This window comes from Strix uralensis, chromosome 1 (assembly GCF_047716275.1).
Source record: "Strix uralensis isolate ZFMK-TIS-50842 chromosome 1, bStrUra1, whole genome shotgun sequence".
In the NCBI taxonomy this organism is placed as follows: domain Eukaryota; kingdom Metazoa; phylum Chordata; class Aves; order Strigiformes; family Strigidae; genus Strix; species Strix uralensis.
Genome location: NC_133972.1, coordinates 48,051,968 through 48,079,289, shown reverse-complemented (window position 1 = coordinate 48,079,289; position 27,322 = coordinate 48,051,968). Strand labels below are relative to the sequence as shown.

General features: G+C 38.5%; 1 protein-coding gene across 1 annotated transcript in view; it reads left to right on the top strand.

The window, feature by feature from the left end:
• FAM171A1 (family with sequence similarity 171 member A1) overlaps positions 1-27,242 on the top strand; it is a 96,015-nt gene extending 68,773 nt beyond the window's left edge. The window contains exons 4-8 of the mRNA XM_074865053.1: positions 839-997; positions 5,973-6,149; positions 19,796-19,912; positions 22,365-22,479; positions 23,134-27,242. Of these exons, the coding sequence (XP_074721154.1) occupies positions 839-997; positions 5,973-6,149; positions 19,796-19,912; positions 22,365-22,479; positions 23,134-24,835 (2,270 nt within the window). The 3' untranslated portion in view covers positions 24,836-27,242. The remainder of the gene's footprint in view (positions 1-838; positions 998-5,972; positions 6,150-19,795; positions 19,913-22,364; positions 22,480-23,133) is intronic.
• The last annotated feature ends 80 nt before the right edge of the window (positions 27,243-27,322 follow it).

Below are 27,322 nucleotides of genomic sequence, written 5' to 3'. Positions count from 1 at the left end.
AATGGTGAGCACCCATTGAAAAAGACTATTGACTTTATAAACTGGGATTTAAATGAGACATGAAATGCTGTAGTATATGAAACAGTCTTAAATCATGTTGCAGCAAAGACCCTTCAATTAACACCTAGTGATCTTGAAAAAAACACTAAAACTGTACAAGACAGAGGAAAAGAGAGAAATCTTACATGCCAAGTAATCTGGTTCTGTTTAGATGTGGTTTTTGCATGGGAGAATATGGAAACTCTTCACCCAAGCTTTGTCAAGTGAATCTTTTTATCCAGTGATTTAAATAAAAAGTAACTATTATCTCAGTACTAGAAATAGTTAACATGGCCAAAGCTTTGTAAAAATTTAATACAGAAATTGCACAAGTTAATTGGGACTACGGGTAGAATTGTCTCTTAGAAAATCACCTTAAAGAGTATAAACTACATTTATCTGGCTATTTCAAGAGAAACAAAATTTAAACAAATATGGGGAACTGAATGCTTTTCTAAACTTTTACATGCCCTACCTCTTGACTCAGTTTTAGTTTAAATTATATTCATTAAAAAAGCGTGTAATGCAATTGGAGGTGATCTGGGGAAATAACATAGTCAAAAAAGCTTCTGATATTAGGTGCCTTCACAGTTTTGCTCTGTAATACTTGCATAAGAATAATGGCAACTGCAAAATAAATGTAAAAATACTGGGGTTTTGCCTCTTTTATGATAGTCTTCTGATGTCTCTCAAGCTATTGCAATTTATAATGAAAAAAAACTGTAAATGTGCTTCCATAAATATGAACACCTAAATATTCTGTTTGCCTTGGATATAAAGTCACTTTTAACTTTTTTAGGTGCACGGACTCAGCCACAAGTTCACTTTCAGAGAAGATCTGTGAAATTACCAGAGAACACTAGCTACAGTGATTTGACAGCATATCTGACTGCAGCCAGTTCACCCTGGGAAGTGGACAGCTTTCCTTATTTGCAGGGATTAGATGGAAATGGAACAGGTAACCCACTACTTTAGTTTTGCTCTGATTTCATATTAGTCCAGTGATCAATTTTTGACATGTAATTTTTTCCATTCCCCATTCCAGCAAACAGTCTTTAAAATTTGGGTGATGTGGTAGGTTCAACTGCCCTATCAAAATGCTGTTCCAATAAGCAAGAGAGCAAGGTCTGCTATGCTTTAAATGGGACCACTAAATAGCAAAGATGAAGATTCCTAGGCCTTGAGAGATCAGAAAAGTTTGTTACACTTGTAGTTTAGAGCTAAATGTGTTGCACGTGCACGTATAAGAATAGAGGTTAACATGAAGGGACAGAAGAGAATTTAACTTGAGGATGCCGTAGAATTCTTGTCCATTTTTTTCTAAACTATTTATCAAGGATCTAATACTCTGTTATTTCAACCAAGAGCTGTTTCAATGGCTTTGTTAATACTTTTGAATCTAGCTGTAGCCAAAGATGTGCAAATTCATCTAGCACCAAAGGGAAAACAATAACAATTCATAGTAGAAACTCAACCACTGTTAAATTCAAAGCTGTAATACATTTTTATGATTGCAACTGCCTGTTAATCTTCTTCCACTTCTCATTTAGTCTTGGTTGAAATAATTGGTGTTGTGTAGGCTAGAGGAAGATAGAGTTGGACAGAGAAACCTTCAAATTCTTACAATGCTGGTGTGAAAAGGAGAATAATGTTTCCTCTGTGTCTGTATTGGGTTAGAAAGCAAGCAGTGGACTTACAGTGCAGCAAGAGAGATTCAGACTAGTGATTAGGATAGTGAGGATAGTTTAAGCCTAGAATCAATTGCTTGAGGGCGTTGTACAGTTAGATAATCACCTGTGAGGATGGCACAGGTGTAGCTGAGCCTGCTTTGAAGCAAGCTAAATATCCCCTTGAGGTCCCTCCCTGCCGTTTCTCAGGATGCATTTGCTTGTGATGTGTTGATCTAGGTGACTTTGAATGCTAGGTCATGTGTGTAAACTGTGTACTGAGCTTGATAGCTTTTCCCTTTAAAAAAAAAAAAAAAGGCATACTAAACTTCCCCTTCCCCCTTCCCTTTGTACAAATCTGAATACCTCCTTTTCTATTACAGTTAGAAATGTATCTGCTGCCTTATCCCAATCGTTCTGTCTGCTCCATCTCCTGCTGTCTCATTCTATCTCTCTGTCATTTCCCTATTCTCATCTTCAGCCTGCAGTTTTCTCTGGCACTTCATATTCAGACATGATCAAATATCTCTTTATCTTTTTTAAAAAGAAGGAATGCACTTGATCTTACTCATCTGTCTACTTCCTTGTCTCCTTCCTTTTTATCTCTAAACCCACTGAAGAAACTGTTGACAATGTGTGTGGGATTCTTCTCTCCCAAATCTTTCCTTAGTACTCTGCAACCCAACTTCCCACCCTTGCATTTATTTAGTGAAAACAGGTCTTGCCAAGATTTCAGATGATGACCTTTCATGGGAACTACACAACTAGGACATCATCTTTCTCCTGTTTTACCCTCCTAACCTCCTACAAAACAGACGAGTGCACCCTTGCTTTTTTAGTCTTCTGTATGCTTGCGTGACAGGAACTTTTCTACTTGAGCATGGGAACCCTGGATTTGACTTTCATTAGCCTTCAAGTAAAAGTATGTCACAAAAGACCAAAATGACCAGCAAAGAAGTTAGGTTTAAGAAACTGAGGAGAGCCTTGTTTTCTGAATACTGTAGTATTCAGTACGGTATAATACAGACTACAAATACAATACATTTGTATATGCACTACAGTATAGGTGAAATGTCCTCTTTTTTTAGTAGAAGTTTCTCCTGCTGTGGAAACATGAAACTTTAAAATCCTAAACCTGGATTGACTTCCTTTTCTTCATCTCCAAGCAACTTGGTGAAGATTTCACCTGAAAAACTTTAGAAGGAATAAAAAATGAGATCACCACCTGCTGGGGATTTTTTAATATTTCCATTCTCAAGAGAAAAAGAAAAATATGTACAAATTTTAGAATCCTAAAAAAACTTAGCATTAATTTTCATGGGAAAGTTTTGAATGTTCCTGAACACTGCTCCTTCTCCCCTCTCTCCCACCTCTCCTCCCCCCCAGTTACTTCTCTGTTCTTTCACAGTTTATTTACATGTCTGTAGAGTTTTGGAGAGGTCCTCCCTTTTATTTCAATCAACTCAGTTCTCTGGCTAGTATTTATCAAGAGTGACTACAGTTGTTTAACTAAAACCTATTCTCCATGAGTTCAACAGTTTTCACAAAATCCCAGCTGGGTGTTGAAATAGTAATATGGAGCAGTGAAAATCCATCGCATGAATCAGCATGTTCCAAACATAAAATTTCAAAGAATTTAGCTGCAAGTAGTGACATGCTTGTATAGTGTTAGATTGTTGTTTGTATTAATCACTAATTGGAAAGCAGTAGGATGGTTTCATAAAGTCTTGTCCTTTTAGCCGACCTAAACAAAACTTTCAGTCATCTGCAGTAATGGACCAAGCTGGCTAATAACCATTACTCCTGCTGGTTTTGTAGGCTGATTGTTTCTTTATAAACAGTCAAGTCTATGTCACAGTGGATTTTCCTCTGATTATTTTTAGAGCTCTTTACAGGTCACCAGATGTCAAAAATGACAAGAAATAAATGAAAGCTGACATTTATTGACCTCCATTCCCATTTAATCTGTGCATGTGTTTATCAGTTTTATAGCACGTGAGAGTTTCATAAGCATTGACTTTAATTTACCTTCACCACAGAGAAAAGAAAAATGTATCTTTTTAATGAACATACTGTGCAAGGTGGCAAACTGAAAGATTATTTCTTCTTGCCAGAGGTCAATGGATTTCAGAAATTTCTTCATGTTCTAATATAACTTGTTCAGCCCAGTACTGAGCAAAGTGTCAGTGCATCTTAAGTAAAAAAGTTGCAAACAGTGTTTTGCCATTTTTTTTTTCTGGGGCCAAAAATTCATTTTTACAGATATTGGGCAGATATTCTTTATCAAGACAGTAATGAAAGAAAAGTTTTAAATCTTAAATACCTAAAATTAAGTAAAATATAAAACATAATTTAATCTTAGGTATTAATCTAAATGTTTCTAAAATCTGAAGTTATACCTTTTTTCATCAGGGAGTTGTATATGCCAGGACATGGTCAGGTTATGATACTTAGCAAGAGGAATTTATTTCTTTGAAACCAGCCTGAGAAACTTAGTGGCCCAGGTCCAGTGACCTGGGGACAAGCATCAATCTGACAGAAGTTATAGGTGCATGGCAGAGGCATTGAATGATCAGGAATAAAGAAACAACTTTTTTCCCCACCAATTCCCTCCTCTATCTCTCTGGTTTATATTCTAAGGCTGTAAGGGGATGATATTGTGCACCATTGGAGCCTATAATATACAAATGCTTGGGTAGGCTGACAACCTTCCCCTGTGCCCTAGCTGAATTTTCAAACCTTATTTTTCTGTTTTTTCTCTGTTAGCTCTGTGGCTTTCTTATACGGCCATCTTCAGAGTGCCTGTTTTCTCAGCACTCTAATCCCTCTGGAAGATATGCTTCTGCCCCTCCATTCACAGTACATCAAAGCAGCGTGTATGCTCCTTGCATGTCAGCTGTGCAACAGTGACACTTGCCTTGAAATCTGGGGAAAATGTGCATCAGAGTAAATAAACCACATGCAAAGTTACTTCTGGTTATTTTCCATGTCTTCAGTTTGGCACCTCTTGCAAAATCTGAAGAACTTAGTTCTGTGGAATTTTGTCTCTTTTTGTCCTTCCCTTTGCCACTTCCCCACCCCACCCACTTTCCTGGTGATGTCTTTACTTTGGTGAGCTGTTACTCAGAGACATCGAATTTAATAAAGGCCATTCCTTGAGACTTACTCACTGTTAAGAGAAATCATAAAGGTTTTAATGTTCTCCCACCGTTCCCTCGAATGTACTCATCCTAATGAACACTGTCACTGAGACACTGCATATTCCTGAAGACCCCTTGTTGTGCCTTAGTGTTGCAGGTGGCATACCACTGTTGGGTGCACATATGCTTTTACAGGCTGTTTATGCTGATGCAAGGCAGCAGGATGACAGGAGGGGCAGCACCCTGCTCTCTGCCCACCGAGCACCCCTGTTCCTTCTCTCAGACTAGCCCCACAGCAGGAGGAGTGGCTGCACAACCCCCACAGCCAGCACGAAGCAGGCGACAGGGCTGCGGCTCCCAGCAGCAGTGTCAACCCGGGTAGCTCAAGCCCCTTGCAAAACTGGAAGCTCCATCTCTTCCAGTTTAAACTACTACCACTATTGCCAGATCTCCTTGGTTTTAAACCTCAAGCCTTTTTCCCCTAAATACATATATATATGTGTGGTATTTTTCCCTGTCATTGATTCATTTGGTTAAATGGTTGAAGGGTGATAACACTTTTTCAAATCATGTTGTCATGAAGCAATGTCCGTTGGCATGCCATTTAAACATAAAGAATGATTATTATCTTACATAGGTAAGAAGATAACACTGTGTATCCTAATAATCCATTTAGCTTGGCTTATTTCAGTGAAAGGCCAAAGGAGATACATCCTGGCATTCTTACACATATGACCAATCATCCTTGCAGTGTCACTGCATGTTTGGATGTTTGTTAGCTATCATATGGGTATGTGAATATAATAAAGGCCTATGAGATTTTTTTTTTTTGCCATGATTATGGCTGTGATACTCATGCATATTTATTTAAGATGAACTGAGATGAGAAAATATATGCAGGAGACTTTTGCATTGTAGTTTTCTTGTCTTCAGAATTTTCCAAAATTAAATGAAAAATACAGGAGCGTATATGCCTGTCTTGTTGTGAATTTTGTAAGGCAGGGAGGATTACTACTACCATCCCTTGAGAAATATGTTGGTGCAGTACTGCAGTCATGAACCACATGGGTGTATCTTAAATTCTGGAAAATTCTGCAGTCACAATGTTAATTCATTCTCTCGTTAGGAAACAGCACTAGGTATGACCTCACCCCTGTCACTGCCGTCAGCGTTCATCTCCTCAACAGTGATGGGACTCCAATCCCCGTGAATGGCCCCATCTATGTAACAGTGCCTCTGCCAACAAATAGCAACTTGAAGCACAATGCACACGTTCCAGCGTGGAGGTTTGACCAAAAATTTGGTAGGTAGCATCTCATTGTGATTCCCTAGATGATTAATATCTTGCTGCATTTATTACATTAGTATATTAAGGTCTTCACTGGAGTGTATAGAAATCTGTTTTCTGTCTAAAAGGAGAGAGACTGAGTTTTATTGCTCAAGTAATATATAGTACATATGCAAATATAATTGAGTATCATTGTGTGCCACTTCTAGAGAAAAATTTTTTGCAAAATGGTACATTTACAATTATTGAATATTTTATGTGGAAACTACCTTGAGAAAATTTGATTTCACCCACAGACTGAGAAGCAGAGAGACATATTCACTATGGCATTGAATTGGAAGTCTGGAGAAATGGAAACTAGCCTTATCTTTGTCAGCAGCCAGCTATCTGACCTTTGGTCTGTCTCTTGTCTCTAGCTCAGTTTCCTGCCTGACAGATAGGAAACATAATACTGACTTCTTTTGTAAATCACTTTGAGATTGACTCATACTATCAAGAAGGAAAGTACGTGTAAAAGATTTAAAAAAAAAAAAAGGCAAGCAAAACTCATGGAATATTTTGAAAGAACAGAATGACTAATCAATATAAGCTGTAAAAAGCACTCAGTTTTTTACATTGCAGTATAATGTTTGCTATTGTGAACATGATTTTTTTCCAGAAATATGTGCTTTAGGTTCTCTATTTTTGTTTTGGTTTGTTTTTTCATTGTTAGCTGGTATACCATGCTGGCCTTCTTTACACCTTCAAAGTGTAAAGAATTAAGGGATGCATAAGTCTTGTCCTAGTGATTCCCCTTCAGTTATTGCAGTGTGCCTTCTAAAGTATGTACCAGGTGGTTGTTAAGAAAAAGTGAAAAAAGAAGAATGGAAGGTGAGAAAGGTAGATTCTGTGAGGAAGAGAGGAAGAAAAATGAGAAGGAAATGCAGATCTGTGTAGACAATTGTTGGGGTTTTGTCCTTGCAAGGCAAATGTTTTGAGCCAGTTTATGATCACATCCAGAAGTAGAGCAACCAGCATGAAACCAGTGTGTTGGAGGAAGAGAGGGGAGGAGGGGAAAGAGAGATGAGGGGGGGAAATAATGTTTTTGCTTCCTTCCTGCCTCTGTTTACTGAGAAAGGTGATGTATTTTCAAACAGCATGCCTATGACTCTTTTGTCAGAAGTCAGCTTTATTAGCGAGTAGGATTTAATGAAGTAGGATTTAATGAAGAATAAAATTGAATAGTAGAAAAAGAGCACCATGAATGGATTCAAGGTTTCCCTTAACTGTGGAAACAGCACTTTTCTTGTGGTAGCCTGGCAGTAAGTTTCACTACATTCTTCCTGAAACTGATTTTGATTTATGATTCTAGAAACTATTTTGTTTTCCCTGGTTCAAAAAAAGATGGGAAAGACACTCACATTTACTTTCTCCACAAGAAGCAGTCCATCCCCAATCCTTTCTGTCAGCTGTGTTATAGCTGCAGGCTGCCTCATTGCTAGTTACTCACTGCTAGTAAAATGGTTCTGATTTTGATTATGGAGCTTTCTCATTTGTGGCCAAATTTCCATGCCCCTGCGGTGGAGCCACAAAAGCTCTCTCTTAGTATGGAATATGTTTTTTACTTTTGTATATAAAGAGCTAGTTACCCTATTGTGTGCAGTATATATTAGTATAGATCGATACGGGTTAGTTAATTAGTGTTGCAGGCTTGAGGCTCCCAATCTTGAGACAAGTCCAGCCTTGTTTGCTTCATGATAAACTGCTGGAGCACTTGTGTTATTAGGAGTGGAAGGCATGAGGACCACTAAACAAAATGTGTCTTTGTCAGGCCACTTAGCTTCACAAAGCCATGGAGAGGAAGGTATTGAAGACGTTATGCTTAGGCTCAGGCTCACACTTCAGCTGAAGTAAGCATCTTTCCGTGCAACCAAAGATGTTGAACAAAGATGCATTTAAGCCCTGACTGCAGCATGCCAGTTCTAGCAGAACTTTGGCCACATCCCAACCAATTTAAATTCGAGTAGCCTAATTTAATAAGTAGAGCAGCCACTGTATCTTGTGCGGGCTACATTAGCACCCTAAGGGCTGTCAAACTAGCCATATGTAGCGTGAACATGGTGGTACCCTGTCATTCCCCATCCCTGTTGTTCTTGGACAGTGAAGGGAGGAGGATAGATGATGACTGGGATGACTCCATGCTGGAGAAATCTTTTAACTGGCAAATAAGTTGTTGTAACCCATTTGCACTGCCAGATCTGTGCCTTGTCAGGATAAGACCTCTAACCTCATTATTCTGATTTTGTCTTTAATTTCAGGAGCTGGTTTTTTCAGTGCTAGTTATGTTGCAATCTCTTCTTAATAGATTTTTGGTGGCTTAAGTTTTCACACTTGAAAATTGAGTAAATGCCAGAGATGGAAAACTATGACTGTATTACCAGGCAATAATGCAGCGCTTCTCTCTAGCCTATTAGCAGTACAGTGGGTGCTTGTTCATGCAAGCCACTGTTTTTGTTTAGAATCCATGTGGTTGTCATCATTACTGCATGAAGTATAGTTTCTGCTCTAAAAAGCAGAAATACTTTTCACTTTTAGAGGACAGAGTGTAGAAGGGACAAATACTACAAATATGTTTTAATCCTTAGGATCTCATACATTTTGCTGAGTTCATGATGTACTAATATAAACCCAGTGGTGTCTGATTGGAAGTGCAGAGATTTTCATAGTTTCTACAGAAATTAGGCATGTTTGCATATTACGGCAGCCAAAAATAATTAATGGCTTTTTAGGATGTTTACCATAAACAATCTGTATTTTCATGACCACAGTTTCTGTCCTTGAGAGAGAACTGGGGAGAGAAGGGGGAGAAGCAGCATAGTCTGCTTAAGGCTGAGGGTAGTTCCATTGACACTGATGAAACACACAGCCAGAAAAAGCAGGCTGACATCAAAATAAGACAATCTGCTGCATCTATTTTATACCGTTCCAAATGAGATTTTTCATTACAAAACAAACTTACTGCCTTGCGTGCACAGCAAGCGAATTAAAGCAGTAATACCTTTTTGAATAATTAATAAAATGAAGAGCAATTATCTATGCCCTGGAGAAGTTTTAGGATAAGTGAATAAGTTCAACCTTGTTCTTGTGTTGGAGATGCACTCTACCACCTTCCTCTGCAGCATTTCTTAGTGTTGGTAATAATAAGCACAGATGCATTGATGTTATGGAGACATATACACTAAAAAGCAATTTAATCATTCTATGCTGTTGATGTACTCATGTCTCTCTCTTGTGTTTCACACTACTGTGGGAGAGTGGTTTTATTTCATACTACACACTTAAAGGTTTGAAGGTAGAGATGTGGATTCTCATTTTTGAGAATTTTCAGGATTGCTCAGTGGGGTTTTCTGGGTTGGCTTTTTTCCCCTTCCCAAGCGCTGTCTTGTTTTTCTCAAAATCTGAAGGGGCTGAAAACCTTTTTTTTCTTTATCTGTAAACAGATGGTTGGGATCATGAGTTCCTCCCTGTATATTTGCCTTGATGTCAGTAGGATTTACAGCAAGATAATTAATCTCTCTATTCTTGGACACCACATTTCTGTCCAAGACTTCTTTCTAGCCTTGTTGTCCTCAGTCAGATATGAATACTACAGATCCCAGTAGAAATGAAACTTTGTACCTTCTGTATCATTTCCTGCTCCCACCAGCTGGACTGAGTAACACAGCACTTGCTCAGCTGTATTCTCAGCCCCCGTTTAAATGGTTTATGCTTTATATTAAGGTGTCTGTTTTTCATTGAATTCAGTGAACAAAACTGTAAGACCAGCATCCTCCATCTTAAGTTCTCAGTTTCATCCCATGTGGTATGGAAGCATCATGTTGCACCTAGACCTCTAGATCCACATCTAGAGCTGTAAGAAAGACTTTAAAATATTACCAAATATTCCAGAGTGTATAAGATGGAAGTGGGATTTATTCTTCAGTGACAGTATCAATGCATCTGCTAGTTTATTAATCCCACCAAATAACAGGAAAATATTTTCAATGCTGTTTTCAACCTTGTGTAGCAAAGGACTGGATTGAAGGGGTTAAACCTCCACCCTTTTGCTCCTCCTCCTTAAAATGTGTTATTTCTTGTGCAGTACGTGTAAATGAAGTTCAGAGAACTGTTTCTCTGTTCTTCCTCCTCCCTGGACACTTGGTGCACATCTTTGATGTGACCTTGTTGTCTTTGAATTATTAGCTTCTTTGCAGAGGAGGATGTTTCCCAGTGCCTGAAATCTCAACCATGTATTAATGTAAAGTGATGGCAGAATATGGAGAAGAGTGTCTTGGGGAACTCTTTTTATAGCTTTATAAAGCACAATACTTTATATACTCTGCTGCGCTTGGTCAGTGCTTTCTGACTGCATTTAATGCCATAATAGATTTCGAAATATATTTGAAAGTCTGGTACTTAATTTTTCTGGGTGATGTCCTGCCTTCAGTGGTAAAATTTCCATTGATTTTTGTAGAGTCAGAATTTCCTGATGTTCCTTCCTCAGCAAAGATAAAACAAGATAATGTTTTCTGTGTTCAAAAGTAGTCGTGAGGATATACTTATGTATAACAGTATCAGTACATGCTTAAACTTGACTGCAGTATGGTTTCGCTGTATTTCATGGAGGTGGAATGATGCTTGGTTTTTGTTTATCGTGTTTATAGGGAGAGACAGCCAGCTACTGTCAGGAAGAAAACATAAGCAGGCTACTGTACGTCTACCAGTCTAGTTCACTGCACATTATTTGTAAATAAGATTATTTCTAAAAGTCTCTGACTTAGGCTTCCCATGTGGTAGCAATGATAATCCACCCAAAGAAAAGATTGACTTGTATTTTCGTAGCTTAAAAATTAAACATATTCATTTTTGTTGTGAATTTTGTTAACTTCTGATTGCCACCACATTCATACACTGGATGACAGACAGAAAATAGTAATTTAATAAAAACTTTTGCAGTCTGTTGCTTGATTTGACGGTGGGTATGAGTACATGCCTCTGAACTGGGATAGATGGCCTGCATTTGGACTACATGCAACTGTGCACATGGCCTGGGACTTCACGTACTTCTCCATGGGTTTTATTGGGTTTTCTACACACGAGAAATGGATGTGTTCAGGAAAACACATTGTCTGTCTCCAAAACTTTCATTTTTATATAATCAGATCTGCAACATTTGGTTCCAGGTCAGATTGACTGGTAATACAGAGATTGCAAGAACACCAAGCCTCCATAAAGTTCAGTTACGCTATTTCTGTAGTTTACAAGTTCCTTGACAATTTGATTTTTACTTCCTTTTTTATCTCAGCTGTGAAGGTTAAATTATTCTTAAAGACTAAATACACTGAGGAATACAGATTTTTAATGAACTGCTCTCAAAGAATTTTGTATTTTGTGTTGCCATAGAAATGGCAGCTACCAACCCCAGCTTTTTACCATGTACGATGTCTGCATAATAGGTGCAGATATAATTGCAGAGTAGTAGACAGACCTCAGCATTGAAACGAAAAGAAGCTCTTCCTCCAATGCTTCACAGTGTAGCTCACTGAGGTATGTTCTCACTATCATGATTCCTCTGGAGAGGTGTAGTGGATCACAAGAGGCAGTTGTGCTTGTTTATCAATACATGTGTTGTTTTTAAAATGGATGTTGTGCTTACACATGTAAAAGTGATGTGAACAGATTGTTTGATCCTCTCCCCACCTCATATTCCATCTGAGTTGCATTTGTGGCAAAACAGACATGGTATGGCATGGTGGTGGAGCTTAAGAGGACATTGAAGGAATCAGGTTGGTACCAAAGTGTAGTGATATATATATGCAAATAATTTACTATTATGTAGTCAAGGAAATAAAACTGGAAACAAACGGTTTGACTTCTGGGAACAGGTTTTAATAACAGACTATATGTTGTATCATGTAGATGGCCCTGTAGCTCCACCTACAGAAGGTATGCAGTAGAAGGTGGGAAGAGGTGGACATCAAAATTTCAGAAGTGGAGAAAAGACTATTGTGCTTGTGCAGCTGCTTGAGTTGGAGAGGATTTGGAGATTGGTGGAAATACAGGCAGGAGTGCATAGAGCAGGAGTGTGAAGTGTCTGGGTGGGGCTGGAAGAGGCTGAGGAGGACCTGGGACAACCTTCCTTTGTAGCCTTGGGATGGTAGATCAAATGCCAGTGTGTATCTGCTTCCACTTCCAGTTTGAAAAATAGAAACCGAACGTGAGCATGATGTGAGGCTGAATGAAGGAAAAGGCATGCAGTGTTTTGAATTGTCTTGTGGTTTTATTTATTACTTGTTCTAATAATTTTGTCAATAACTGACTGTGATTAATAATGTGATAAAGTGAATATTAAAGACATTATCTTTCACATACACCAGTAAATAGGGATGGTGGTTCAGCAAGCATAACTAAGCTTTCCCTTTTTGAAATAATTATTCACCAGTAATTACGCATGGAAGTCATTTTCTTTAATAAGTCTCTTCTAGCATTCTGGAAGGAAGGGCTGAGGGAACCAAAGCAATGCCGGCAGTTCTCTGGTCAATGTGCCCTGCCTTCTGCCCAGACATAATTAAAATTATCAAATAATGAAAACTGATGTGTTCTTTTGTTAAATGCTTGACAGGTGATTTAAGGGGAAAAATGAGTAGAGGTGTCAAAAATGACAGAGCTTCTCAAACACTAGTAATAAATCGAACTGTTAAACTTCCTTGTAAAAATCTTCAAGGTATGATGTTAAAAGCATTTCCCTTACAGTACACCACATAATGGTGGTGCTTCTAGAACAGTAGCAGGATTTAGCCCTGGAAGGCTTGTGTAACAAAATCTGTACGAGTGGAAGAATAACAAAGGTATGAGCTCAGAGCAGGGACATTTATTTTTTGATGCTGCCTAGCAACTCCAAAAACAAAATTGTAATATTAACTTAAATACTATGAATTTTTAAACCCATGTGTACTGGGGGGAGGGGGAGGAGGAGAGTAACCTCTACCAATATTCAGGAAGGAATTTTTCAGCTTCCAATTTCAGTGGCTTTTAGCTTTTTAGAGAATGAACAAAAGTAAATCCAAAAAACCCATCCTTTTGTAGTAAAACTTCCCATGCTGATGCAGGTTAGAGGTGATTTTTGATTGGAAGAAGAAATCTGATAAGCAGCTTTTAGCTGGTAGAATGAAAAGTTACAATTTATGTATGTCAGAACATGCTTTAGGAAGTTATTTGCACAACTTGCCCTTGATTAACTCTCCATAATAACATTGCCATTTGAAGTGTCTAAATCAATGGCTTCTAGAAATACTGTTAGTATGTTTTGAATATCCTTTGCTGTCCCACACTGTGTCTGATAACAACCTGCCTCATTCCTTGTGACACGTGTATCTCCATTTAACTGAATCTCTGCCTAAGCAGGGCAATCTTACAAGACATTGTAGACATGACAGAAGAGATCCGTGTCAAAAGAAAAGCACTTCTTATTAAGGAATATTTATTTAAAACATCTATGCTATTAAGTAGTATGGTTAAAAGTATCTTTCTTTACTTTCCAAAACTCTTTTGTCCAAGGAAGATAATATTGTGAGTAAAAATAAATTCATATAATGGGATTATGCTTAATTTGCTCTCTGGCTAATTAAATCCTCTTATTTGTCAAACCTATTGGATGGAAATAATTCATGCTGTACATAGCATAATTTTGGTTCCCTGCTTGAGTGGGATTGAATGATCCTATTGCCAGTTAAAAGAAATAAAATAAAAAGCAAACAGTATGTGATCAATGGAAGAGTTTTCTACCAAAAGCTCACATGTAAAAGTAATCTATGGAAAAAAAGCAACCACCATAGCTACCATATATTTAAACACTAGCAATATTTAGACTTTATGACTGCCCTTTGGGGGAAGCTGCTGGCTACAGCACACTCCTCTGACAGTCTGACCAGAAATGTTTTGATCAGCAATAGGAAGAATACACAATGAAAATCAGCAAAAGTCACTGCAGCAGTAATGATCTGTGAGGCTCTGAAATGGTCAGCTTGGAAAGTTAGACCTGAAGTAAGCAGTATTACACATCCTCCCAGAGAGCCGAGTTCTGTCTGGGGTGCCAGCGTGCAAACTCCTCTTGCAGCCAGCACACAAGAGGGGAATTTGTCTCCTTTCTTCTTGACTTTAATAGGAGTCACATGCATGTCTCTAGAGCAGATGGCCTGGTGTGGCAGTCCTGCCTGAATGAAGCACGGTCCTGCCTCACGTAGGCCGGTAGGAAGTTTGCCATTTGCTTGAGCTGGAGCAGTGCGGGATTGTCAGCATGCACGGTCATGCACATGGAAGCCAGAGAGGCGTACGATTCCCTGGATTTCGCTACAGATTAATTTAAAATAATAAGGTCTAGCTTTAAAATATGGAAGTAATGTCTTATTCAGAGGCATTGTGCATCTAGACTACAAAAGCAGATCCATTCGTGCTGCCTGGATCCAGCAAGCTGTCACATTGAATAGTTAGTGTCTTTGAAGACAATAGGACATCTCTTTTCTGGGCAGACTGGCTGTACGTGCAGTGACCTGATTGTGCAGGGAAGTAGTCTAGAATAGCTGTTCTGTAATGGCTTTTCTGCAATAGCTGCCCATCTGGACACTCTTCTTGCTGAAAGTGCCATTTTTCAATCTGATTTAGAAGTAAACTAAATTAAATACAAAAAGGTGTTTTTAGTGCAGAATGTGTGTTGAAACAGAAATTTAATGTGCAAACCTTTTGCTGTTAAATGTACTCATGATAACCCCCTCTTGCCTCTAGGCAAGTCCTAAAAGCTGCCTGAGATAAATAAGCGTGTTAATCAAAGTTACTGCAAAGTATTAAGATGCTTTTCTCTAGCAGAATTTATTTCTCCTGCTCTGCTGAACTCTTCAGCTTGTCTCTGATATTTGGGTATTTTTGCAGCCATATGGAGCTCAGCTTTCTTTATCTGATTGTTAATTGATTTGTGTTTCTTTTAAAGTACTCTTATTTTTATATTCTTTGTAATGTTAATGATGGTAGTTCTTGTACCTTGCTTTTAAGTTACATATACAAAGGAGTGCTGGGTAGCTGTTTCATAAGCTTTTTAAGAGGAAATTTGTTAAATGACACCATTTATTCCAAAAAGTCAGTAACATTAAATACAGTTTTGGTGAGGAAAGAGTTAAGAAACTTCTTGGTTCTCCCCTTGCCATTAGTTTGAGCCAGGAGACAGCTCCCCTGACTTGAATCCTGGATCAGCATGTTGGCTCCACTGAGCAGTAATAGAGGAAAAAGAGGAAGAGAAATGTAAAAATGATCTATAAGCAAGAATGTCTCTATATATAGAAGTTTTCCGTGAAGCACCAGACACTCTTTAAGAATTAATGTCAAATTGGCCCAAATCATGCAGTGCTTACAAACTATACTGAACTTGCTGTTTCTGCTCCAAAGATGCATTGACATGTTTTCTTTGGAACTACACAATCAGCCTTGAGCAAAAATGATCAGTTCCATTACATCCAATTACTTGTACTGCTTTTTATTTATAATCCTATATGGCTTGTTACTTAACAATTACTGTGCATCATGTATAAAACTTAATAAGCAGTGAAGCTAGTTGATTGCGCTGATTTTGGGTAGGGGGAGGAAGTAGATGTTACAGGATATTTGGAGAATAACAAATTAAATTATCATAACACTTAGCCATGCAGGGAGGTAAGACCTCTCTTCCCTCCTAAATCCTCTGTTTAGTCCTAATGCAGTTGTAATCCTGCCTGCACAGAAAAAAATGAATGCTGCTTGCTCTTACTCCATTTGCAGGCTAGTGGATAGGAAAGGACAGAAAAATGTGAGAAGTTCTTTACTCGCTGCCCCTCAGTCTCCTCCCTTGCTTATGAGAGCAAGTATGTGAAGACACAGAGGGTAATTAGCTGCGTTTTTAGAACAGGAAAACATCTTGTTTCCTGCTGTAAGGAAGAACCTGGGATGGGATAGGGAATTAATTCTCAAGGTTGCACAGCAATGAACTCTTGCTTACCCAAGGCAGCTTGAAACACTAGGAGCATAGACAGTAAGTACAATGCGATTGGGTTCTGCTCAGTAGAAGGTCTGTCATCAGTCATTACAACAAGGCATTGCTTGTAGGGAACTACAAGAACACTGCTTGGTGTTTAATGATAGCTGAAGAGTGACCAGGGTATTAGAACCTATAAAGGATGAAATACGAGATAGACCTGGAAATGCCCCGATGGATTTGCAGAATACTGAAGGCACATCAGTTCCCTCCAGTAATACTGTGTTGGCTTTCAGCTATTTGATCACAGAAAAAACAATACAGGACTTTGTGTTTCAACTGTTTCCACTCAAACCTGTTTTCCAGTGCTGTTGTGAAGGATGGAGTTCTTTATTCTCTTCATCCCACCATGTGGGAGGATGCTCTGTTTTATTAATAGACTATTGGTAAGAGATGGTGAAAGTATAAGAGGTGAGTTTATCACCAAAGTATTGGACCAGGGAATTTTTAAAAAAGGCAGCTGATGAGATTGTGTACCTGTGGTTCCCAGGAACCTGCATTTGGTGTTGTCATGATGAAGGAACTTGGGACAATGCCATTTAGAAAATAATTATTTTCTAGCTGTCATCACATACTAATGTGTAGGCTATGGTCAACAAAAGCTTCATCACTCTTGTTTAAAGATGACCAATATCGGATATATCTGTTACACTTTTTAAACTCTTAACTGTCCAAAGAGAGGAAATTACATTTTTCCCTAGTGTTATACAGACCAATACATTTCCTCGAGTATCTCCAGTGGTTAGCAAAAACAGGTGACCTAAAAGAGCAGAAGACAAGCATGAAACCTGACTGACCTTGTGTAGTAGACTCTATTGTTTGCTTCCATTGCAGATACAGGGATTCCTTTCGTTGCTAAAATATGAGCAATCTGAGCTGCTGCTTGTTTGGCAGGATGGCAGCTGAGCTCTGCTTGCAGCGATAAGAGTGCAGCCTGTGTTAGCTTCTTGATTGCTGCATTATGCAAGCAGAGTATTACTGAGCAAAAGGCTTTTAAAGAGGCATTAGGAGGATTGTGTTCATTAGAATGCAGTGTAATGTGAATAAGGCAAGCTGGACACAAGTTCCCCCTAGTGAGAGAATCAATAATAGCTTCTGCTCAAGGACGTAACTATAAAAGTAAGACTATGAGGAGAATGAACTTGGCTAAATTACATACATATGTGTTCCGTTTCTGTGTGAATTTAAAGGGCTTGTAGACGGTAGGAGAAGTGTAGGAAGCATGATAAATTAATCACCCAGGTCTTTCCATTCTTTTACTTTTTAATCAGTACTTTTATATCTCTTTTAGTCTTAAAGTTTTGTTTCACATAGTTGTGTATTTGAATAGTTGGTGCATATTCTCATCGTCTGAATCTTGCAGAAAAAACTGACAAAGTTTAAGCTTATGGGAGTTTTCTTGCCAAATGGCATTTTAGGCACAAGATAGAAGCAGTTTTTGACCCTACGGGCTATTTTTCACCTTGTGGTTCAGGGCTATTAGGATGGCATCTTCCCCAAAACTGAATGGGTAGAAAATCTGAAGGATAGTGGCCGTCTTAGGGGAGAAAATCAATCTACTTTTCCTAGTTTTTCCAGAAACTTCACATGTAACTGTGGACAATTCAATAATATTATTCCTGATAATGTTTCCCTAAAAGAGGTAAACTAATGGCTACATCAAGGTGTTCTGATACAACAGTTATGGATGCCATATGTGCAAATCTGTGTAGACAGATTTTGGTCCTTTTGGTACTGTGAATCAAAATTGCTTGTCTTGTGTGACTGACTTTATGAAATAACAGGTTATTGCTACCCTATACAGACTGGAAATGTACTTGGAAAACTGAAAATTACATCAGTAATACCTTTCCCCTGTTGCCCACAAATTCAGTTTGGTTGCAAATACAGAGTCACTGTCTGGCAATAATAGTCACCTAAATCTAGAAATCCTCTCAAACGTGTATTTTTCTAAACCTTTCACTACATTGAGATGGATTTATTATTAGCCAAAGATGGTGGACTTTAAAGGTGGACTGACATAGGAAAAATCCATAGTAGAGAGGAAATAAATGGTCAGAAAACCCATTCTTATATGTACAGGGTTTGCATAGATGGATAATCTAAGGAACACAGAGGAAATTATCAGGATGTCAGTGGTATTAGAAAAGTAAAGCAACAACAGTATCCCTTCTGTGTGTTCTGCACTCACTGCTAAGTGTTCAGACAACTCTTACCCACAAATGCTGTGCTTAGTCCTGAGTGATGTCTGATGAAAATCACCGTTTTGGGAATTACATGCAGGAGACTATTTAAAGGAAAGGGAATCACAAGTACAAGATGCAGCTTGTCTCTACAGCGAGCAGGTGAAGCTGAGTAAGGGAAATTCCGTCCCCGCTTTGCACAGAAATACAGAGCTGCTCTAAAGAAGTGCAGAGGGGTTTCTCCCTTCTCTGTACACAGACCAGCTGTACTGGTAGTGGCCACCAGAGTGTGTGAAGAATCTCCTTAGCGAGTGAATGCCCTCTGTTACGGCACCTACTGGAGATGCCAAGCCAGCACTGCAGCTTTGGGAAATGCTGCTTGGTGCCAGGGGTGGCTTCCCAGCGACTGCTCTCAGTGTCGAAGCCAGCAATTCTGTGTTTCTTTCAAAAAGAATAAATATGGGAGCAGTCTATGAGGCATCCTGGACATTTAATATATCAGAAGCTCAGGTGAGTTTTTTTCTCCTACAGCTGCAGAATCAGGGGTCTTAACAAATTACAAAAAGGCATACAGCTGATTCAGTTGTAAAGGTTTTTTGTAGCCCAATTCTTGCCACAAAATTTATCTTCTGAAAGTAGAACAGCTCTCAACTAGTACAGATTGTCAATCTGGACTACTTAAGAGTTATGTGAACTTAAACACATTGCTTTAAAATTGTCAATCTTATTTATTTTGAAATGATCATTTGATAATTCTAAAAAATCTATTACATTTCCTTTGAGAAACATGTTTTAAAAAACTCATCATCCATTACCAAACAGTATTCCTGGATGTATACACATTCTGAATGACTAACATTGCTGAATCAAAGTGGTGGTGCAACTTAATTGTACATTTATTGGTGGTAATATTCATAAACTTGTTTTCTGTATAGGAAAACCAACATTTTGAGGAAGTATTTTCTTCAGTCTCCTAGAAGTTGACAGCCAGAGCTGATACAAGGGTGGTGTGCAAAAGTCATGTGTGGTCTGGGAGATGGGATGTCTCTTGAAACAGTTTTAAAGCGGGCTGCCTACATATAATCAGCATCAGGAATATCCTTCTTTGAAAAATGGGAATCTAATATGACAATAATTGTTTTCTTTTAACCCTTTCTGAAGATTTATTAATTTTATTTAATCTTAAATGTTTTTGTACATATCTTCTGAGAAGGCCACGGGGATGACTGCTTGTGGGAGCTCTCAAATGCCAGTGACAAAAAGGCACGATCTCCCACTTCACAGCAATGTGCACAACCCCTACACCACATTGATAGCTTTTGTTACTGCTTGCTTTTCCACTTGTTTGCAGAGGAAGGTGTGAGTACATCTGTAACATGTTCCTACAACCTTTACATTTACAGGGACATGGCTGAAGAGTAGTTTGGGCCTTGTACAACAAGAAGGAAATCAGTTGACTTGGACTTATATTGCACCTCAGCTGGGCTACTGGGTTGCAGCTATGTCACCTACTATCCCAGGTAAGATAGAATTGAATCTTATTGATATTCGCAGCATTGAGTAATTATTTATTCATATATAATGTTTATATTTTTCAGAATGACCTCATCTGAGATGCCACAGCTTGATCAATAATGGATTATTAGAAAACAGAAATCTGAAAGTAAAGGGCTAAAATATTTTGGGGATTATGGGGGGCAACCCTTGTGCTCAAAATCTCTCATTTCAATGGGAAACTTTTTTTAAAGTGTTACTGCTTTGATGCATTTATGTCACCACTGCCTGGTAGAGCCATTGCTAGAAAATGAGGATAGTTATAACATCAATATATTGGTGTTCCAGTGGGTCAAAAAATACATGCTGTGAAGTTTCTGTACAGAAACTCTCAAAGAAATGGATTCACATAAGACCAACATCATCCTGGGTTAGATGTTTACTAAGGGATTGATTGACTGATTGATTGATTGATTGTAACTTTTTTTTTTCTTTTATGCTGAAGATGCCCATTTTGCCCTGACATGCTTTGCATCATCTTGGTGACTGATTAATTTGCACCATGAATAACTTAGCATAGAAGTTCTAGGAAGTGTGTTAGCAGAATGGCATTAGTAGATGAGCTGACTGGTTGCCATTTGCAAGCCTGTTGGCGTAACTGTAGAAAATCACTTTGAACTAGGCGTTATGTGTACTTCTGTGCCTGTGGAGATTATTAATGTTGCAGCTTGCTCTTCCTTTTTTCTGTCCGTGGCTTCCTATTTCTTAGAAATAGTTCTTCAGCCACCAACAATCAGAGACACCTCTGTGTATAAAAGAGCCAATCAATCAAACAGAAAACTCCTCCTCTTACAGATTTTCTTTATTAAGTTTTCTGGATGAAAACCAAATACAGTAGAAATGAAAACATTCTTGCCTTGGCCATGCAAGCTAAATAAACTATATCTAACCAACAAAACAAACTCTAACATGAGGGCTGTTTTTAAAGTCTGCTTGTATATGCCATGAAGTTGTTTCATGATATGCAAGCTTTTTATTTGAGGTGATGTTAAATGAAACTCCTGGAATATTCAGCTGATTCATTGCTGAACAGAGTTTAGAGGCAGGTGCAGATCTGAATAAGCTATCATATTGAATTTAATGGAATTTTACAAAATAATTGTACTTTAAGAAAAAGCAACTGCTCTGTGCCAAACATTTCCCAGTACAGCTCTGTCCCAGACTGCAAGGAAGTTACACTAGTCATGAAATTGTGCCTGTAACTCTTAACAGGAGAAGGCTTATTTGTCCTTGCAGTTTGACTTGTATGGCAGAATTTCTACTTGTATTTTACCTTTCCTTCTTTCTGAGCGATAGATCTGGGTTCCTAAAACTTTTCTGCAATTGGAACAACATTTTCATGAAAAATTTAAGTGATTTATCTCTTCTTTTCGCTTAATGTCCTGAAGCAACAGTATCAATCAATTATGTAAAGCTAGTGGCAGGACAGAATATATAAATATTTAGATTTCCCAAATGCAATATACTTGATGTTATTTTTAATGAGGTTAACATCTTTTTGCTTATTTTGTCTCCTCATTGAATCTGTTTGATTTCTTATCTCAAAAAACAGACAAAAATGAGCTTTGTATTCCTAGCAGCGGCTCTACAGACCACTCAAGAACCACAGATGAGGTTTTACAAACCTCATGATCTAGAACCTTAATGTTGGCCAAGTTTGCTGTCCTTCACAGTACATGCATGTTACTCTGTCAGGTGGTGCTGTACCTCCTTGCCTGCAGATCAAAATTTGAGCCTTTATTTCAAAATCATGATAAGGATTTTACAAACCAACAGGGTTACACATGCGTAATTGTGAACAGATGCTGTCCACATGTGTGCGTTCCTTTGTATGTTAGAACATTTACTAAGCATTATTGAAACCTGGAGTTACAACACTGTTTCACTAGTGGCTTGTTTTTTAAAGCTACTGAAGATCGGCTTGTCTTGGCTTGATCTAGACTTCAGAGCACCAACACATCTTCCAATGAATCCTGTACTGCACTGTATGTACTGTTTAAAGCAAAACACCGCGAGTGTTGTTAAAGAGAAGTTGCTGGCCACAGTGCTGCTACATGCATTACAGTGCTGGAAGATGCTGTGATGGCTTTTCTCCAGTGATGAGAGCTTTGGCGCATTGTGTCAGCATCAGGACCTGGAAGGCAGCATTCACTGATGCATGCTCCCATTGAAACTAACTGCTTTTCCACAGAATGATCTATTTGGACTTGCAGTCATGAAAACCAGCACATGCTTTCTCCACAACTTGCTCCCTTCTCCAGAGATGGTCTGCTCAATAGGCACCAGGGCTATGAGTGGCAGCGTTGCTCACTTAGCACCCTGATAACAAGGGAAGATGTCCCTCTCTTTGTTTAAGTGTTGTTCCTCTTCCTGTTTGCAGGTTGTTACAGGTCTAAATTCTCTTTTCTGGCCTTCCAGGTCCCGTTGTAACACACGACATTACCAGCTATCACACAATGTTTCTTTTGGCAATTTTAGGAGGGATGGCTCTCATACTTCTAGTCTTGCTGTGTCTGCTTTTGTATTATTGCAGGTAAGATTCACCATCCTGGTTACTTAGTTCATGCTGGAAATACAAGCTTTTTTGTGCTCATGAAATTAAAAGCTTTTGTATTGAAACATTTTTACTTCGGGGGAAAAAGTAAAAAGCAAGCAAGCACTTGAAGAGGAAAGAAACAGATCAGATTTCCTGTGTTCCTGGTTACATGCAGCATATACAATCCCTGCCTTTGGTAGGATGGTAGTTGAATGAATCACACACACCTGTACCTGCGTTTTCCTTGTAAGATGTTCTAAAACCTGCTGTCAAACGTGGGCATAGGTCTAAGATCTCTGTCATTGTACCTGTCATGCATTTGCAAGTGATCTTTCTATTAGTCTTACATTAAAATGAATGTTAAACTTTTAGCAGCAAGTATATATTAATGAGTGATTTTGTATTTGCCTCCTCCAGACATTTGCTCCAATTTGTAATTGGTGCTTGAGCTATTTCCCAATTGACATTAGTTATTCTTTAATTTTGTCTTTGCTGCTGGGATAAGCTTTTAATTGTTAGGTTATGTAATAAAAGCTCAATTCCCCTAATACTAATCACTGCTTAAAAATCTCCCATTAAGACACACTTGCTGCTCTTGTTTCTGTGTACAAGTCACACATGTGTAACTTCTTTTGTTACCGGCTTTTATAGAAGAAAATGTTTAAGACCACGTCAGCATCATAAGAAACTGCAACTTTCAACAGCACTGGACACTTCTAAGAAGGATCAAGCAACCTCTATGTCCCATATAAATTTAATATTTTCACGTCGTGAGTCAGAATTTCCTGGCGCGTTGTCCGTTGCTAGCAATGGACATACTGAAAACTCAGGTGCAAAGGAATTAATCAGTGCTGTCCATATGGAGATAGTATCACCCAGTGGAGAAGCAGATATGCATACGCCTATGCTCAAACACTCCTTCAGTACTTCCCAGGAGTTTAGCTCCCGAGAGGAACTGCTCTCTGACAAGGAGAAAGACAAGAGCAGAATTTCCTTGGATGACCTGACTCCCAGTGGGTCTCTAAGAAAAGACTACCACAAATCAGCAGATAGTTTTCCTTTAAAGACAAGAAAATCTACAGAAACAGCTGAAGGCTATGAGTCCCCTATCAAAGATGAGTACAGGAGAAGTTACAATGCTATGCTGTCTCAACCTTTATTTGAAAAGCAAGAGAGAGAAATTCAAGTATCTATGAACCATATTGCTACTGGAAGTAAATACAATATTCAGGAACAAATATACCCCACTCCTTCAGCCCCTGAAAAAGAGCTGCTGGACTGCAGACCTACTGATTGTATGATGTCTCGTTCAGTTGATCACCTTGAAAGACCTACATCTTTCCCTCGACCAGGTCAGTTAATCTGCTGCAATTCTGTTGACCAAGTCAATGACAGTGTTTACAGGAAAGTTTTGCCTGCATTGGTCATCCCAGGTCATTACATGAAACTGCCAGGAGAACACCCTTTTGTTAGCCAGCCACTGGTTGTTCCAGCTGACCAGCAAATTGATATAGAAAGACTTCAGGCTGAGCTTCCTAACCCTCATGCACGGCTTTTCCCACACCCCCCACAACAGCTGCAACCCCAACAGTTAGCATCACAAGCAATATCTCAGCAACATTTGCAAGATGCAGGTGCAGCTGAGTGGAGTCAACAAAATGCTTCCATGTCTGAATCTGTTTCCATTCCTGCCTCACTTAATGATGCATCCCTGGCTCAGATGAATAGTGAAGTGCAGCTTCTTACAGAAAAGGCTTTGATGGAATTAGGAGGTGGAAAGCCATTGCCTCATCCTCGAGCATGGTTTGTTTCTCTAGATGGACGTTCAAATGCTCATGTTAGACATTCATACATCGATCTCCAAAGAGCTGGTAGGAATGGGAGTAACGATGCCAGTTTGGACTCTGGTGTTGACATGAATGAACCAAAATCTGCCCGAAAGGGAAGAGGAGATCATCTGTCTGCGCCACAGAGTCACCCACCAGTGCAAGAGCACCAGCAGAGAGAGCGGAAGGTTTCAGATAGCACAGCTTACACACAGCTTGTGTACTTGGATGATATGGACCAAAGTGGCAGCGAGTGTGGAACAGCAGTTTGTAGCCCTGAGGACAATGCTCTACGATGCCTCCTAGAAGGCACTAGTAAGAGAAGTGGTGTGCAGCTGCCCAGCCTGCAGGAGGAAACAAGAACTGTGGATACCAAACCAGAGCCATTAACTAGTCCTGAACACGGAACATCAGTTCAAGAGGATGAGGAGGATGAGGAGGATGAGGAAGATGACCAAGGTGAAGATAAGAAGAGTCCTTGGCAGAAACGAGAGGAAAGACCACTAATGACTTTCAATCTAAAGTGAGCTATTGTGAAAATCCACCATTCAGTGGAGTATAAAATTGCCAAATATTCTTTCTGTGGAAGTGCTTGATTTTTTTTTTTTTCTTTTTTTTTGTTGTGGAGAGAAAAGAGAAAAACAAACTGTGGTGAGCAACATTTGAAAGAACTTAAATGCATTACTGTGTAAATGTTAGAAAAGAATTAAAATCATTCCTCTGATTTAACAGCTGCCTCCAGTGAGATAGCTGAACAAAGAGTGTGATTGTTATTCCATATACTTGATATTGGTCATCCAGGATGTTGAAAATACTGACAAATTGTTTTGGTTGGTTTATGACCTCAATCTCCTTATGAATGGGAGCTGGTAAAGCTTTTGTTTTGTAGGCCAATTTTATGTTGATAATGCTACTGAAAGTATCTTAAAAACAAGAGTTTGACACATGGTGTCCAAAATTGTGCATTATCTCAATGAAAGGCTATGCATTGCTGCTTTTAGTAATATTTTGCTTATACTATGCTTTTCTTAATTTTACGAGTTGGTTGTAAACATTTTATGTCCTTTATTATAAACTACTCCGCAATTTATTTTAATGTAAAACTGCAGGAAACTTGAGTAGCATCCCTTAGCATTGAAGCCTTTTTATGAAACCAAACTGAACTTTGTGTCGACTAAGATTCCTCCAATTCTGGTCCCATTTACTCAAAGTGCCTTTTTTACAGTAACAATGAACAGTCCCTTCTTTTGCTAACTCCTTTTAATTGACCCCATTTGGGATTTTATAAACTTCTGAACTTCTACCTTTTATTTTAAGCTGCATGCCAAGAGTCCCATTTTGTGCTGAGCATTTCTCATTTCAATACAGTGTATTCTGTAGCTATCATGTATATTGTGGATTCTGTTTAGCCAGGATAGACTTAGAAGACATTTTAAAGGGCCCAGAGTAGCCAAGAAGATAGTTTCATTGACTGTATATATTGCTAGTTTCCTCTGGAATCATATGAGCTAATCATGCTCATATAAAATGGACTATAGACCGAGCAAGTGGACTGAATGTGTCTAGAAAAATTTAAAAAAGAAAAAAAATGTACTATCCAAAAGTGCCAGAATGACTCTTCTGTGCTTTCTCCATACAGAGCTGCTTGGTTATCCAAAAATTATAATTGAAAATAAACTGCAAAAAATATCTTTGTGGATTTTTTCCTCTGTGGGTGGTCATCACATTATTTTATGTTATTTAATAAGAAAAATACTTTGGTTTCACTTTTGCTGTGCATATTTATGCTTGTGTTACTTACACACTTTGTTATGCAGTTCTCATGACCTTCAGTCAATACTGAAGTTGAGACCCCTTTTCAGAAAAGCATCCTCCCTATCTTGATAAATACCTAACTATTTGCTTAAGTATCACTGAAGACTTTGGAAATTAAATCCTGGTATCACCAAAATTCTCTATGGAGTCGCCCTTCCTGTGGGACCAGTTTTCTTTCTGAAATTTCTGCTGGTACTCACACTTATTGCACACTTCTCATTTCTTCATGAATTGGGTTCAAAGAAGGGAAAGTATGTGACTTCCACTCCTGTGGAATCCTTCGTATATATTCAGTTTATCATGTTTCATTCAATTATTTGTACGCAGCATTAGCAGCAGTCATGCTTAATAAAGTTAATTATTATGTTATCTCTAAAGTGATTAGAGAAATTGTTATATAGTTCCTATTTAATTTTTAATAATAAACCCTGATGCGGATTCATTGCTCCTTTTTTTCAGTAGATTTCAAGGTTTTCTTAGGAGACCAGTGTTGTAATTTCTGTCTTACTGAATGTCTTACCTGGGAGACTGGGCTTGAGCCAGGAACTAAATCCTGATTTCTTCATTCCCAAGCCAGTTCTCCTCTCCATCCACAAAGCCTCATTGCCTCTGTTTTGCTTTGATCCATGTTCGGAAGTGGTATATGTTGTAAAAGAAATCTAAAATAATACTTGTGGAGTGCATTGAATATTGAAATCACCATCCTAGCAGTAAGTTATGTTTTACTCATCACGTGCGTTCCAGGTCCTTTCCTGTTCTGTTTAGGAATTTTGCTACTGACCACATGTGAACTGGTGCTGGGGTCTGAGTTACTTATTGTCAGTCTGTGCAAGGTCACTGAACAGAAAAATACTATTTTAAAGAAAAAGTATTTATCAGATGTTAGTAAGTGCTGGTAATACAGTGTCACTTATTAATCACAATGCTGCATCAAGTAAACATTCTGGTTAAAATTTCCACGTACTGGAATTATTGTGCTATTTAATTTTCAACTTTCTGTTGTCTTAAATCTGTCATTTTTAATTACATTCTTTTTCAGATTCCTTTGCAAAGTTTCCATCGTTATGATCTTGTAAAGTGAGATTGTTGCTATTAAATTGCAGTGGTTTGTTTCTTTAATTGTGTTGGTTTTATGTTCAAAACACATAGTTTGATGGTTTGGTAATTTGTGGTCTTAATATAGCAAATATATGTGAACA